Raw genomic sequence first — 14,677 nt, 5'->3', positions numbered from 1 at the left:
GTGGGAAGGGGTGGGCAGTGGAGAGAGGGCTAGCATTGGCAGGGCTGGGAGGTAGGGACTTGCTGGCTGTGGGCAGCACCAGCAGGGAGCTCGCGTGGGAGGGGCACTCCTGTGACCTTCTTGCCACCAGAACCTTCTCCATTCACCTCCTACTTCACAGATAAAACAGAAGCTGCTACATGTGCATCGGCATGGTGCATCCCCCCACCACCCCCCATCACAGAGCTGGCTTGCCCCTCCTGCTGTTTTCCTTCTGGACTCTTCCCACCCACCTTCCCATGAGTATTTACACAGGCTCAAATTTCTCTTATTTTGAAAAGGCCTTACCTCGTCCTAACTTTGGCACCTGCCCTCCGAGTCTCCTCTAGATGGCCAAACAGCCCCCAAACGCTGTCCCCTCCTGGTGGGATTCCTTCTTCAACTTGCACTCCCTCCTTGAACCCTCCAGTCTGATTTCCTCCCAACCAGGCCCCTCAAATGGCTCTCACTAAGGTCCCTATAATGAACCACATCTGTTACACAGGAAGGCCTGGAAACATCTTTGTCGTGCGCATAAGTATGCAGAATGCATGGAGAGCCCGGCCACCCCCTCCCGGAGGGAACCACCATGAACAGCTGTCTGTGTGTCCTAGTTCCATCTCTACACCTCTACTCAAAACACGTGCATATGAAATTAACACAACATTGTAAATCAACTGTACCTCAGTAAAAAAAAAAAAAAAACACATACATAAACATATACCTCTGTTTGGGGAGTTTACATTAATGGGATCATACTATAATTTTTTTTTCCTGTGACTCACCTCTTTCACTTAATAATACATCCAGATGCTCTTTCCACTATCAGAATATATGATCTACCATGATTCCTTTTTTCCTTTAAGTCGGGAATGAACTTTAATAAACAGTATCATAATATTAAGTAATATTTTTATGTTATTTTTTAAATTGTGGTAAAATATACATAACATGAAATTTATTTTCTTCTTCTTTTTTTTTTTTTTAATAAATTTATTTATTTATTTATTTATTTTTGACCGTGTTGGGTCTTTGTTTCTGTGCGAGGGCTTTCTCTAGTTGCGGCAAGCGGGGGCACTCTTCATTGCGGTGCGCGGGCCTCTCACTATCGCGGCCTCTCTTGTAGCGGAGCACAGGCTCCAGACGCGCAGGCTCAGTAGTTGTGGCTCACGGGCCTAGTTGCTCCGCGGGCATGTGGGATCTTCCCAGACCAGGGCTCGAACCCGTGTCCCCTGCATTAGCAGGCATATTCTCAACCACTGCGCCACCAGGGAAGCCCGAAATTTATTTTCTTAACTGCTTTTAAGAGCACGGTTCTGCAGCTTTAAGTACATTCATATTGTGCAACCACTACCACTGTCCCTCTCCAGAACTTGTTCATCTTCCCAAACTGAAACTCTGTCCCCATGAAACACTAACTCCCCATTCCCCCTTTCCCCGGGGCACCCACCATTCTACTTTCTGTCTCTGTGAGTTTGACTATCCTAGATACCTCATATAAATAGAATCATGCAGTATTTGTCCTTCTGTGACTGGCTTATTTCATTAGCATAATGTCCTCAAGGTTCATCCAGGTTGTATCAGGTATCAGAATTTCCTTCCTTTTCAAGGCTAATATTCCATCGTATGTATATACCACATTTTGTTTATCCACTCATCTGTCTATGGGCCCTTGGGTTGCTGTCACCTTTTGGCTATTTTGATAACGCCACTATAAACATGGGTGTACAAGTATCTGTTCAAGTCCCTGCTTTCAATTCTTTTGGGCATATACCAAGAAGTGGAATTGCTGGGCAATATGGTAATTCTCCTGTCAATTTTTTGAGGAGTGCCATTCTTTTTAATACCTGTATAATATTCCTTCATAGAAATAATATTCCTTGAATACGATCCAAACACACATCTCCTGGCAAACATTTAGGTAACCTCGATTTCTTTTCCTATTGTAAACGATGCTGCAATTAACGTCTTTAAGGTATGTACATCTTTGTGAAAATACGCACGTATTTGTGTGGGAAGACTCCTACAAAGGTAATGCTGGGTCAAAGGTAAGCACATTTGAAAGTTAAACGGTCATTGTCAAATTATCTTCTAAGACGTTTTCACCAACATGCAGTCTTAGCGTCAATGTATTTGAGTGTGTCTACCTGCATCCTGGCCAACACTCAATGCTTCAATCTTTTAAATTGTTGTCAACACGAAAGTTGTAGTTTTGATTAGCATTTCCCTTCTTATGACAGAAGCAGAACATTTAAAAATTTTTTTTATTTAATATTTATTTATTTATTTTTATTTGGTTGTGTCAGGTCTTACTTGTGGCTTGCTGGCTCCTTAGTTGCCGCATGTGGGCTCCTTAATTGTGGCTCATCTGCTCCTTAGTTGTGGCATGCAAACTCTTAGTTGCAGCATGCATATGGGATCTAGTTCCCTGACCAGGAACCGAACCCGGGCCCCCTGCATTGGGAGCGTGGAGTCTCAACCACTGTGCTACCAGGGAAATCCCAGAAGCAGAACATCTTTTCCAATGTTTACTGGCAGCTTGTAGGTCTTCTTCTGTGACTTGTCTTTTTCAATTCTTTGCCAAGAAGCATTTTCAGTCCTCACTTTACTCCATCTTTCCGTCGCCTTCGACACTGTTGCTAGCTATAGAACTTTAGGTTTGAAATGGTTTTCTGTTGGAATTCTGCAGACAATGTTCCACTGCCTCATAGAATCCACGGTTGCTATTGAAAAGTCCCGTGTCATGCTGATTCCGGATCCTTAGTATGTGACCTGCTTTCTTCTGTCTGAAAGTGTTTAGGGTCTTCTCTTCAGCCCTGATGTTCTGAAATTTCATGACATGCCTTTCATGGGTCTCTTTGCATTCATCGTACCAGACCCCTTTTAATCAAGAGACTCATACATCTGTTCCGGGAAATCTTCTTCGGTGGTTTTTCTTAAGTAATTTCTTTTCCTTTGTTCTTTCTTTTTTGAACTCTTCTGGTTGAATGTTAGGCTTCCTGGACCAACCCTCCAAGTCTCTCTCTTCTTTCTTTCTTTCCTTCTCTCTTGCTCTCATTTTTATTTCTCTTGATTTCAATGTCTAACTCTTCTACTGGATTTTAAATTTCAGCCCTCATAGTTTTCATTTCCCAGAGCTTTCTTGTGTTCTCTGTCCAGTTTTCATGGCATCCTCAGGAGGATGCCAAGCGAGGAGGGGCGGGGGTGTATAAGGTGGCCTGGGCTCCTCACTCTGCCTTCCTCCTCTCCCCTGAGAGCTGCCTCTGAGGTCCCGCATGGCTCCTCCAGTCTGGACTCTGCTGCTGCTGCTGGGGGCTGCCTGGGGCCAGGGCCACATGCCTGCCCCTGCCCGGTAAGCTGGGCTCAGGGGGCAGTTGGGGGTGGCTCTGAGGAAGAGCGAGGGGCAAAGCTGGGAGGGGCAAAGCTGGAAGGGGCAAGCGGGCTAGCGATGAAGGGCACAGCCCCGGGGAGGAAGGCGGGAGCCTGATGGGTGTGAGAAGCATGCTGAACAGGAGTGGGTGGAGCCCCGCAGCCCACAAGTCTGGACCTGAGACGTGTGAGCAGCTCAGTGGGAGCAGGACAGAGCTGAAGTGCGAGGAGACAGGAAGCAGGTGCAGAGCCGGGGAGACAGGTCTGAGGATGGCAGGGGAGGAGAGAGAGGTCGGGCCCTCAGAAAATGGACAAAACCCAGAGCAGACCCAGCGGACAGAGAGACAGCAAGTAGGAAGCAGCAAGAAATGATGGGTGGCTTGGTGTCCTGGAGCTTGTTTAAGGGGATTTGAACAAGCAGGACTTGAACTACTAAAACAAAGGGCTGTTCTACGTGGCCCACACCACCTGGAAAAGGGCAGCTGGCTTCTCTGCGGAATTTGTAAGGTGTTGCGCATCTGTGTGTTCAGTTGGGGCAACACCATCCGTGACACCCACCTGGCAACATGGGACCCATACAGTCCCTACTCTGTGGGGAAAACTTGGGCGATAGCACGGGAAGACCTCGACCCAAAGGAAGGAGATTGCTCAGGTTCAAATGCTTAGGCGCTGCAGTGAGAATTCCCGTACAAAGAAACTGGTTCTTTCTCATGCGAGAGAACCCCGTGTGACATCCAGGGCATAGAGGGGTGGAGGGAGCCAGTGGGGATGTGAGGAGCCTGGAGGGGAGATGCTTTTTAGGAAACAGATGACAACTTAAGGTGAGAAGGCTGTGAGTGACCTTTTTGAAAACCTTCAAGTAAATATATGTCACTGCATACACGTTGACACAATATGGATAAAAAGAAAGGAACAATCCTCCAGAAAGCTCACAATCCTGGAGGCTTAACAGTTCTTGGTAATGACAAGATCACTTTTTTTTTTTCTCTCTGTCTCCAAATCAACGCCAAGGAAAGAGAAGCCTCTGGATTGGAAGCCCGTCTCTCGCAGCTCGAGGGAAAACTGTGAGTTGGAACCCGGGGCTGCTCAGTCCCTCCCAGGGGTGGCCACCCAAGGTGCCCTCAGGCAGGGTGATGACATAAATATGAAATAAATGTGTGAAGGGCAGCCCTCAGAGGATGGAGGGTGGAGGGAACCGGGGAGGAGTAGAGTACAAGTCCCGCCTGAAAGATCCACATTCAAATGAACAACAAAATGTATGCTGCCCAGACAAGCCTGCCTGACTGGGACCTCCGTTTGCAACCCCTGACCTAGTCATTCTGCCCCTCACCGACCCCAGCCCTGAATTTCTCCTAAGAGAGGACTTATTTCTCAGCTTCTCTTTCCCAAATCTCTGCTCTGGACCCTAAATCTTAGTGGCCACCTTGCAACCCTGCTCTGCTTCCCTCCCCCCACCTCCTACCCCCCCAGCCCCATTGGCTCTGCAGCCGAGCCCCTCCCCTCTGCCCTCTCCTGGCCTCACAGTGGCCCTTTCTTCCCAGCCATTCTCACCCAGTGTGATTTTGAGGATGACTCCAGACCCCTCTGTGATTGGAGCCAAGTGTCCAAAGATGATGGGGGCTGGACTCGGGCCAGTGAGCCCTCCCCCACCAGCAGCACCGGGCCCCCCAGCGGGTACCCCAATGGAGGTGAGGAAGCCGAAGGTTTAGGGAGGCATCTGGGAGGTGGACGCTGGCGGATCTGGGTGCAGGGAGGCAGCCGGGAGTGATACCTGGGCTCTGGGAAGGGGGGGTGGGCAGGGCCTCACCATCCCTGGCTCTGCCTCCCCCAGAGGGCTACTTCCTGCACATGGACTCCAACACCTTCCGCCCGGGTGGGGTGGCCCGCCTGCGCAGCCCCCCCGTATGGGAGCAAGGCCCCCTCTGCGTGCGCTTCGCCTACTACATGTTCGGGCTGTCGTGGGGCGCCCAGCTCAAGCTGCTGCTGACCACGGGCCCCAAGGGCAAGCGCCCCAACGTGCTCTGGAAACACATGAACACGCAGAGCCCCTCCTGGATACCCACCGCCGTCACGGTGCCCATGGGGCTCATCCTGCCCAGTCGGGTGAGGCCGAAGGCACAGCCTGGGGTCCCAGTGGGAATCTGGCTGTGGGGAGTCCAGGAGGGGCTGGGCTGGGACAAGGAGGGGGCACGGGGGCTGGACCACCTGAATTCAGGCAGGAAAGTGGGAGCCCGAGGCAAAGGGGCTCACAGGGTGGGTCATCCCCTCCTCCCTCCCGCAGCTGACATTCGAAGGAGTCAGGGGCAGCACAGCTTATCTGGACATCGCTCTGGATGCCATCTCTATCCGTCGGGGCTCCTGCAATCGGGGTGAGCCCCCGTCCCTCCTCCTCTTTCTCCCCACGCCTGTACATCTGCCCAGGTGGCAGGAGTAGCTCAGGGACCGTGACCCTGGTTTCTTCCAGAGTTGGGGCGACTTGCTTCCCTTTACCTCCACACCCCACACCTTTGACCCCTGAAGCAGCCACATCTAAAGAGAGGTTCTCCTGGAACACAGAATTGTGGTGACACCTGTCCTAGAGTGACCAGCCATTCTGGTTTGCCCTGGGCGGTCCCTCTTTTAGCACGAAAGTGCTGCATCTCAGGAAACCCCTCAGTCTCTGGCAAACCTGGACATTTGGTCAACCTGGCTGTTTCCCCAGATCCATCCAGAATTAGCACTCTAGGCTGATGTTAGAGATTTGAGGGGAACAAATTCAAGGGAAGGAACATTCCAGAAGCTGCATGCCAGGAGCCAACACTTACTGAGCACAGGAACTGTGCTAGATGCTCCCACACGTGATGTAACTTACAACAGGCAAGCGCTGTTGTTCCCAGTTTATCGATGGGGAAACTGAGGTTTGGGCAGCCTAAGTAATCTGTGCCAGGAACACGCCGCTGGGGAGCAGGACCATATCTGGCTTGCAAGCCGGCCATGCCTCACATTAGGACCCAGCCTGGGACTCAGAATTCTGACTCCAGACTGAGTCATACTTTTCTTTTTTTAAATTTTTATCTTATATCGGAGTATAGTTGATTAACAATGTTGTGTTTGAGGCATACTTTTCTGCCTCCCCTTAGAAAAAGCTAAATCCTTCCTCTTTTCTTTTCCCTCAGTCTGCATGATGCAAACGTGTAGTTTTGACACTCCAAATGATCTCTGCGGCTGGAGCTGGATCCCGACGGCCTCTGGGGCCAAGTGGGTCCAGAAGAAGGGGTCAACAGGGGTGCTGAACGTGGGGCCTGAGGATGACTTCTCTAGCCCTGGTAGTGAGTAATGGCCATGCTTCTTCCGTCCTTTGACTTTCTGAGCTTCTAGTGACCTTTGCGGGAGTTTACGATGCTTGCCTGACCACCCTACAATAACTCTCTTGGGATGGCCTGGGGTGAATATCAGCAACCTCAGACCTCCATCAGCTTAAGTTACAGGACAGAAAACAGATTCTAAGCACCCAGCCTGCTTCCCCCACTGCCACCCCAAAAGCCCTACCCGGTAGACCCAACACGGCCGGCTCCTCACCTCTTTTCCCTGGCATCCTTCCTTCTTCATTCATCCAACAAATATTTATTGAGCACTTACAATATGCCAAGTCCCAGGCCCTTGAGATGCATCAGCTTACAAAACAGACAGAGAACGGTGGGGGACAAGGAGGTGACAGTTCCTGAAACAATAAAGAAGTAAATTATATAGCTTTAAGATGACCAGTGCTATCAGAAAAAAAAAAAAAGTTGAACAAAGTAAGGGGATCGGGAGAGCAGGGTAGGGTGGGTTGTAAGTTTTAAATAGGGTGGTCAGAGTAGATCTCATACAGGTCACATTTGAGCACAAACTTTTAGGAGGTGGGGAAGTGAGGCATGAAATGATCGAGGGGAAGAACATTCTAAGCAGAGGGGCCAGCCATGCAAAGACCCTGAGGTAGCAGTGGGCTGGGGGTTGGGTGTTGAAGTACAGCAAGGAGCCACGTGGCTGGGATGGAGAGAATGAGCTCAGACGGGTCCTAGGAGGGGCAGACCATTGTCAGGACTGATTGTGGCTTTTATTCCATGTGGATGGGGAGCCTTTGCAGGATTTGGAGCAGAGGAGCGACCTTATCTGACTTACGTTTAAAAGGATCACCTGGGTTTTTTTTGTATGAGAATCCACTGAAGGGACGGGGCAAGGACAGAGGCCGTTCTTCTCCATCTTTCCCTGCCCCCAAATCCTTGCTCTCCTTCCTCTGATCTTTCCTGCTGCCTGAGGTTTGCTTTCTAGAAAGACCTGGTGAAAACCCCACCCCACGTTCATTCTACGCCCCTGGAGAGCAGGGCAGGGCCAGCCCACCCCTGCATCCCCCTTACCATTTAGCACCAAATCCCGTGCCCAGCAGTTTCAGTAAATGTTGTTGGGTTTGTTTGTTTTTTCCATTTTCTCTCTTCCTTTTTCCACCTTTCTCCCTTCCTTATGTTTTTCCATCTTTCCTCTTTTTCTCCCGCATCTCCTTTTCCATTTCTCAGACGTCCCAGTATCGACACTGGTTGCGTTCTTTCACCATTTTACCCTTTCCCTCCTTCTTCCCTGTTGGTTCCTCTCTTTTCTCTCGCAGTTCTGCCCACTCCCTCCTCTTCAGCCGTCTTCTCTCCCTTTCAGAAGCCCACCTTTCCGGGCTTCACCCTCCAGGCAGAACCCCGTGGGGCGTCCGGCACGTGCGTGCGCGCGGTCGGAGGCCTCTTTAATTCCCCCCCTCCTTCCCCCGGCTACCAGTTGCGTCACGGAACGAGGTCCAGGCTGATTGGCTGCCTGAGCTGGCGGCAGACGGGAGGAGATCCCTGCCGGTCATCATCAGATCCGGACTCTCACCACTCTGCGTGAATCAGCTGTGCCCAGTGGGTTAAGAAAAGGAAGAGGATGTGACTGTGGGGGGACCTCAAAAGTCTGAATCCAAAGGACAAGATTCTGGCTGCTTCTGAGAGGATGCCGCGTTTCCTGGGCGGCGCCCGCGTCCTCACCCAGAACTGCGAAGCACCTCTGGAAGGATCCAAGGCCTCAGCCAGTCGTGTGATGGGTTTAGGTCCATCTCAGTGCCGGCTGATCCTAGGCAACTGTTAGGGCTCCCCAGGGCCAGGCTCCCTGCCCTCGCAGCCCCTATCCCTGTGCCACCCCCCCACTTTACTGGCCTTTTCCTCCCCAGGTGGCTTCTACATGCTCCTGGACCCCAAGAATGCAAAACCAAGGCAGAGATCTGCCCTGCTGAGCCCTCTGATCCAGTCCTCCGGCTGCCTGAGCCTGTCCTTTCACTACACCCTACATGGCCAGTCTCCTGGTGCAGCCCTCATGGTCTATGCTTCTGTCCTGGGTGAGAGTGACAACATCATGGCATTTGCACTGTCCCGAGGCTCTTCTTCCAGGGTTGGGTTGACGAGGAAACATGGGGGCATCTCTCGGGGTCTAGGGAAATCTGGGATACTTGCAAGATGATTCTGCGGAGTGGAATTTGGGAGCGGAAGGCACAGGGTTCTGGAAAAATAGATAAAAACGCCAGGAGAGTGAGAGAGAGAAGGACGTGCTTGCACTTGGGGGAGGGGAATCCACTCCAAGTAGTCCCTCTGCTACTCAACCTTCTGAGTATAGGTTTGAAGTCATTTTCCAGCCCCCGTCATCTCACTGCTCTCTTGGCTTCCTTCCATTGTAGGCAGAATCCGGAAACACACACTCTTCTCAGGACAACCCGGACCCAACTGGCAGCCTGTTTCTGTCAATTACACAGGCCAGGGACAGATTCAGGTACAGAGGAGCAAGAGGTCAGGTCTCCTTGGACATGGGAGGTGCACCTGATATTGACAAGGATTGAATGTCTGGGCCCTGGAAGCTGGGTGCCTGGGTCCCTGAAGAGAGTAAAATCAAATGGAGGGGGGCTGAACATTTGCGCTGTTTCCTCACTCCCGGCCCCTTCTCCCTCTCTCTTCAGTTCACCGTGGTGGGCGTGTTTGGAAAGATCCCAGAGCCAGTGGTGGCGGTGGATGCAATCAGCATTGCTCCCTGCAGGGGTGAGAGCAGCTCTGAGAATGGAGGTTGGGGATGGGGGAGGAATAGAGAGCATGGCCCAGATTTCTCACATCTCCCATTTTGATCCCCCAGAGAGCTTTCCTCAGTGTGACTTTGAAGATGAGGCCCATCCCTTCTGTGACTGGGTCCAGACATTACAGGATGGCGGACACTGGACCCAGGGAAGTAAAAATACACTCATCCAGGGTACAGGCCCCTTGGGAGTCTCCCTTAATGGAGGTGAGGAGATGGAGGACCCCTCAAGCCAAGGAGTTACTGAATCTGCTCCCAGCTACGGGGTGGACTGGTGTGATTGACACAAGATGTAGGTGGTCAGGATCAGCCAGCGGGTGTTTACTGGGAAGCCGCCACGGGGCCAGAGCTGTGGAGGCGACAGAGGTAGAGTGAGTTGAGGATTCTCGTGGTTCTGGGGTCACTTGAAACCCCCAGAAGATCCAGGTATAGTGCTTCATTGAGCCCAAGGCCTCAAAATCCACTGGGTCATTTTCAGTCAAGACATTTACTGGTGCAGCCAACAAAGGAATCTGGGTTGCTGGCTTGGTTTTCCCTTTCTTTCTGATCCTGCCTTCTTCAGTTAGAAGTCTAAAATGAGCAGAGAAGAAAACAAAACAAACAAACAAAAAACCCACTGCAATGTGGGGAGTTTGGGTGTTTGCATCAAATCCCCATTTGGAAAGCAAGATGTCGCTCAAGAAAGCACCAGACTTGTCCTCTGGAGGTTTCTCATCTTGCCTGTTCCCTTCTTTTGCCCAGAGGGTCACTTTGCCTACATTGAGGCTGACAAGTTCTCCCAGGCAGGCCAGTCTTTCAGACTGGCAAGCCGGACCTTCTGTGCCCCGGGTGCGATCTGTGTGGAGTTTACCTACTACATGTATGGCCTTGGAAACGGCACGAAGCTCAGGCTTCTGTTGGGGAGACCTGCAGACAGTTCCCCAACTTCTCTCTGGGAACGAGTTGGGTCTCAAAGCGCTGACTGGCTGAACGACTCCATCACCGTCCCTTCGGGACATCAACAGCCCATGCAGGTGAGAGACAGAGAGAGTTGCTCTTTAAGTGTCACTGTGAGGCCAGGTGAGGGGGATATAACGCCTGGGATCAGGGAGCACAACCAGGGCTGAGAGGATGGGACACTGGATAAGCAGCAGAGCAGAGGGCACTCTGTGTTCCCTGTGAGGCTCTCTGGCTCCTGGAAGGGGCCCGGGCCCCCGTTGCACTGTTGAGGCCAGAACAAGGCGACATCTTAGCAGAGGACAGACCGGAGAGTTGCTGGGTTGATGGGGATTCACTTTCATTTCTTTCTTGCTTCTTTCTCCCTCGTACCTTCAGCTGATGTTTGAGGCCGAGAGGGGCACCAGCACCGCCTTCGTTGTTGCTCTGGGTTTCATCTTGATCAGTCACGGGACCTGTCAAGGTAAGACAAAACCCCAGGTTCCGGAAAGGGGGCTGTGCTCCAGGGTGACCATCTCTCGGGCTTCTCTGCTTGAGCTGCTTAAAATGCAAGTCCTCTTTTGTGCTGAGTCCTCAAGCAGCTTTGTTTTCTATATTATGCCCACCCGTACCTTCCCAGCCCCATCAGAATGCTTGCTTGAGTGAATGTGACTTTGATGCCGTGGATTTCTGTGGTCGGACCCCTTACATAGTGAATGGTGATCCTGAAGGGAAGGCCGATATCCTATTTGTTATGTGTTTCCTGTACCTGGCGCAAGATCAGACATATGTTAGGAACGGTGTTTGTCAGTGTTACCTGAGTGGAGGCTGGGGCGGGGAGGAGAAGGAGAAGTGTGAATGAGTTACTGCTTTGAGCGCACCCATTCCAATTAGCTGTGAGTCAAGGGGGTGGTGGTACGATTCTGACTAAACTCCAGGGATTTATTTTCTTTGCAGGATCTGCGTCAGTAGCGCCTCCTTCCAAACCTCCTGTTACCCGCACTGGCCCTCCTGAAACCCCTGTCCGCACAGAGAAACCTGTGGCCCCTGAGGAAACACCCACCATCCCCACTGAAATATCCACCGTCCCCGCAGAGAAGCCTGTGGCCCGCACAGAAAAACCGACTGTCCCTAGTGAAATATCCACGGTCCCCACCGAAAGGACCACCATCCCCACAGAAAAACCCACGGTCCCCACCGAAAAGACCACCATCCCCACAGAAAAACCCACGGTCCCCACCGAAAGGACCACCATCCCCACGGAAAAACCCACGGTCCCCACTGAAAGGACCACCATCCCCACTGAAAGGACCACCATCCCCACGGAAAAACCCACGGTCCCCACTGAAAGGCCCACAGTTCCCACGACACCCCAGCCCAGCCCAACTCTTGTACCCACCTGGCCAGCAGCTTTCGTGATGCCAAGTACCTCCATGACCGCTGTGACCCAGGCCACCACTGCAACCCCGAGACCTACTCCAGGTGTGTGGTGGAGCATCGGACAAAGAGCTAGAGCTGAAAGTCAGAGACAGTGATGAGAGAGGGCGGGGGAAACGGATGCTTCCAGTAGAAAACTGCAGTCTCAGAGGAGAGAGGAACCAGACACGATGACTTTAGAAAGAATGATGAGGACGACCCTGAGTGAGAGGGCCGGGGGGGTGGGGCATGGGGGAGTGGGAGTTGTTGGGAACCAAGCACTAGACTTACTATTGCTTTTTTTTTTTATTGAGATATAATTCACTGCCGTAAAAATTCATCCTTTCAAAGTGTACGATTTGGTGGTTTTAGTATATTCACAAGACTGTGCAGCCATCCTCACTTTTCCATTTCAGGACATTTGCATCACCCCATAAAGAAAGCCCGTACCCATTAGCGGTCACTCCCATTCCCCCCACCCCCCAGCCCCTGGCAACCACGCGTCTGCTTTCTGCCTGTTCGGTACATTTCATACCGTGGAATCATATAATCGGTGGTCGTTTGTGACTGGCTTCTTTTTTCTCAGCATATGTTGTTGTCAAGGTTCATCCAGATTGTAGTTTGTGTCAGGACTTCCTTCCTTTGAATAGTTGAGTAACGTGGGCCTCCTTCTTCAAGAAGAACGGGAGTGGGGGGTAGAGGGGAGACAGGAGGAAAGCCGGGGGCTTGACGGAGGCTGTTTTCCCCTCAGTGAGCTGCCCGCCGAACGCCCACTACGAGCACTGCGCCTGTCCAGCATCCTGCCAGAGCCCCACACCCAACTGTGGGCTCCTTTGCAAGCCCGGCTGTGTCTGCGATCCTGGCTTTCTGTTCAGCGACTCCCGCTGCATCAATGCCTCTTCCTGCAATTGCTTCTACAACGACAATTACTATAAGGTGAGACCCCAGGATGCCCAGGTCCTCTGAGGGAGACTGCGAGCCGAACACCTGGGGTCCGGCGCCACCTACTCCCCAGGTGACATAAATTTGGATCCATGGGACATTCCCAAGGGGTCAGCTCTCGGGCAGCTGTGACACGGTGGTGGAGTCATTCATTCGGTGTGTGGTTTTTTTTGCCTTAATTTTATTATTTTTTTTTTCTTGGCCACGCCACATGGCATGTGGGATCTTAGTTCCCCGACCAGGGATTGAACCTGTGCCCCTTGCAGTGGAAGTGCAAGAGTCTTGACCACTGGACCACCAGGGAAGTCCCTCGGCTCTGTTCACACAATAAATACTTGTTAAGCACCTGCTTTGGCCCAGCCTGACACTAGGCTGTGCGGAAGATCCTGTCATCCCGTGGCCCTGTCCTCAGTGCTCCTGGCAGCTTTGATATTTCTATATTTCTCCATCCTGTACTGGCAGCCATGATGCATTAGACCGTAGACCAGCCAGGTGGTGCAGGGCCCTTATCTCCATCCTGAGGAAAGTCAGGGGTCCCTGAGTGTACAGAGAGCCCTGGACACTGAGTGTGTTCAGGCATTTTCAAGGCAGAATGAGGCATTCCAGAACCTTCTTCCAAAGGAACTTGCAAATTTTGATAGGCTAGGTCAAAGGAGAGGAGATAACTGTTCTTGTCTCTCCTAATTGATGCCCACCCCCATCCCCCCGGGAGATTCTGGAGGAGCACAGGCTCTGGGCCAGCGCTGTCCAAAAGGGATGGCGTGCAAACCTCACACAGCATTTACTTGTCCTAATAACCACATTAGAAAAAAAACTACAAGGAGGGAATTCCCTGGCGGCCCAGTGGTTAAGACTCCACACTCTCACTGCTGATGGTCCGGGTTCAGTCCCTGCTCGGGGAACTAAAATCCCGCAATCCGCGAGTGAGGCCAAAAAACAAAGAAAAGAAAAGAAAAGAAAAAGTACAAGGAAACAGGTTAAGTTAACTCCAGTCATCTACCCGTTTTAGCATGTAATCAATGGTTATCAATGAGATCATTTACGTACCTTTTTTTTTTTTCTACTAAGTCTTCAAAATCCAATGTGTATTTTACACTTACAGACTATGTCAGTTTGCACCGGCCACATCTCAAGAGCTCAGTGGCATGTGGCTGGTGGCCATTGTATTGGACAGAACCGCCCGAGAGTCAGGCCAATCTGAGCTCAAATCCCTGCTCCGCCACTCGTTTGCAGTGACCCTGGGCGAGGTTCTTCCTTGACTTATTCAAATCTGTTCCCATATCTATAAAATGGGCACAACAAGATTTTCTACCTCATTAGGTTGTTGTGAAGGTGAAATTAGATCCTGACACAGAGCAATTACTTAATAAATGCTAATTATTATTGTTAGCAATTTATGGTAAATATATGTGACCTGTTAATTAAAAGTTCAGTCAGCTATTCATTAGCATCCAGTTCCTCTTCTCAGCTCCGGCGTTCTCCCCATGGGGCGTCTGAGTTTCTTGCTTGCCTCTTCGGGGGCCCCTTCCTCCTCCAGCCCTCTTGACCTGTCTCCCGGGCGTCCCTGCGTCAGTGTTGGGAGTAGCTTCAGCTGCAGCCGGGTAGAACTATCTGTCACAACCATCAGCACCAAGCATCTCTTCCCTCTGCCCCAGGAGACACATATGAACTTATTGTATGTTCACTTATGCATTCAGTAAACGTTTGTTGGGTACTTTCAACCCTCTTGGCATTGGGGTCACCATGAATAGGGCATGTCCTTGCTCTCCTAATGCTGTCAGATTCCGGGGGGGCACATAGGATGTTGGTTCGTTCTTTCATTCCGTAAGTACTTATTAAATGAGAACTCTTTGCCAGGCACTGTGCTACGTGTTGGGGCTGAGATAGTGAGTAAAGATAGACATGGTCCCTCGCAGGGGCGCTT

The 14,677-nt window shown here is 51.3% G+C and overlaps 1 protein-coding gene across 1 annotated transcript in view; it reads left to right on the top strand.

Annotated features, from left to right (window-relative positions):
- Window positions 1-3,293: 3,293 nt before the first annotated feature.
- ZAN (zonadhesin) overlaps window positions 3,294-14,677 on the top strand; it is a 31,730-nt gene continuing 20,346 nt past the window's right edge. The window contains exons 1-14 of the mRNA XM_059897058.1: window positions 3,294-3,370; window positions 4,399-4,451; window positions 4,929-5,075; window positions 5,219-5,490; window positions 5,669-5,756; window positions 6,543-6,695; window positions 8,594-8,758; window positions 9,095-9,186; window positions 9,371-9,449; window positions 9,541-9,687; window positions 10,222-10,493; window positions 10,795-10,879; window positions 11,353-11,877; window positions 12,563-12,747. Of these exons, the coding sequence (XP_059753041.1) occupies window positions 3,294-3,370; window positions 4,399-4,451; window positions 4,929-5,075; window positions 5,219-5,490; window positions 5,669-5,756; window positions 6,543-6,695; window positions 8,594-8,758; window positions 9,095-9,186; window positions 9,371-9,449; window positions 9,541-9,687; window positions 10,222-10,493; window positions 10,795-10,879; window positions 11,353-11,877; window positions 12,563-12,747 (2,340 nt within the window). The remainder of the gene's footprint in view (window positions 3,371-4,398; window positions 4,452-4,928; window positions 5,076-5,218; window positions 5,491-5,668; window positions 5,757-6,542; window positions 6,696-8,593; window positions 8,759-9,094; window positions 9,187-9,370; window positions 9,450-9,540; window positions 9,688-10,221; window positions 10,494-10,794; window positions 10,880-11,352; window positions 11,878-12,562; window positions 12,748-14,677) is intronic.

This window comes from Balaenoptera ricei, chromosome 15, assembly GCF_028023285.1.
Source record: "Balaenoptera ricei isolate mBalRic1 chromosome 15, mBalRic1.hap2, whole genome shotgun sequence".
Lineage (NCBI taxonomy): Eukaryota > Metazoa > Chordata > Mammalia > Artiodactyla > Balaenopteridae > Balaenoptera > Balaenoptera ricei.
Note: the sequence above shows the minus strand (reverse complement) of the source record. Positions and strands in the feature narration are given on the sequence as shown.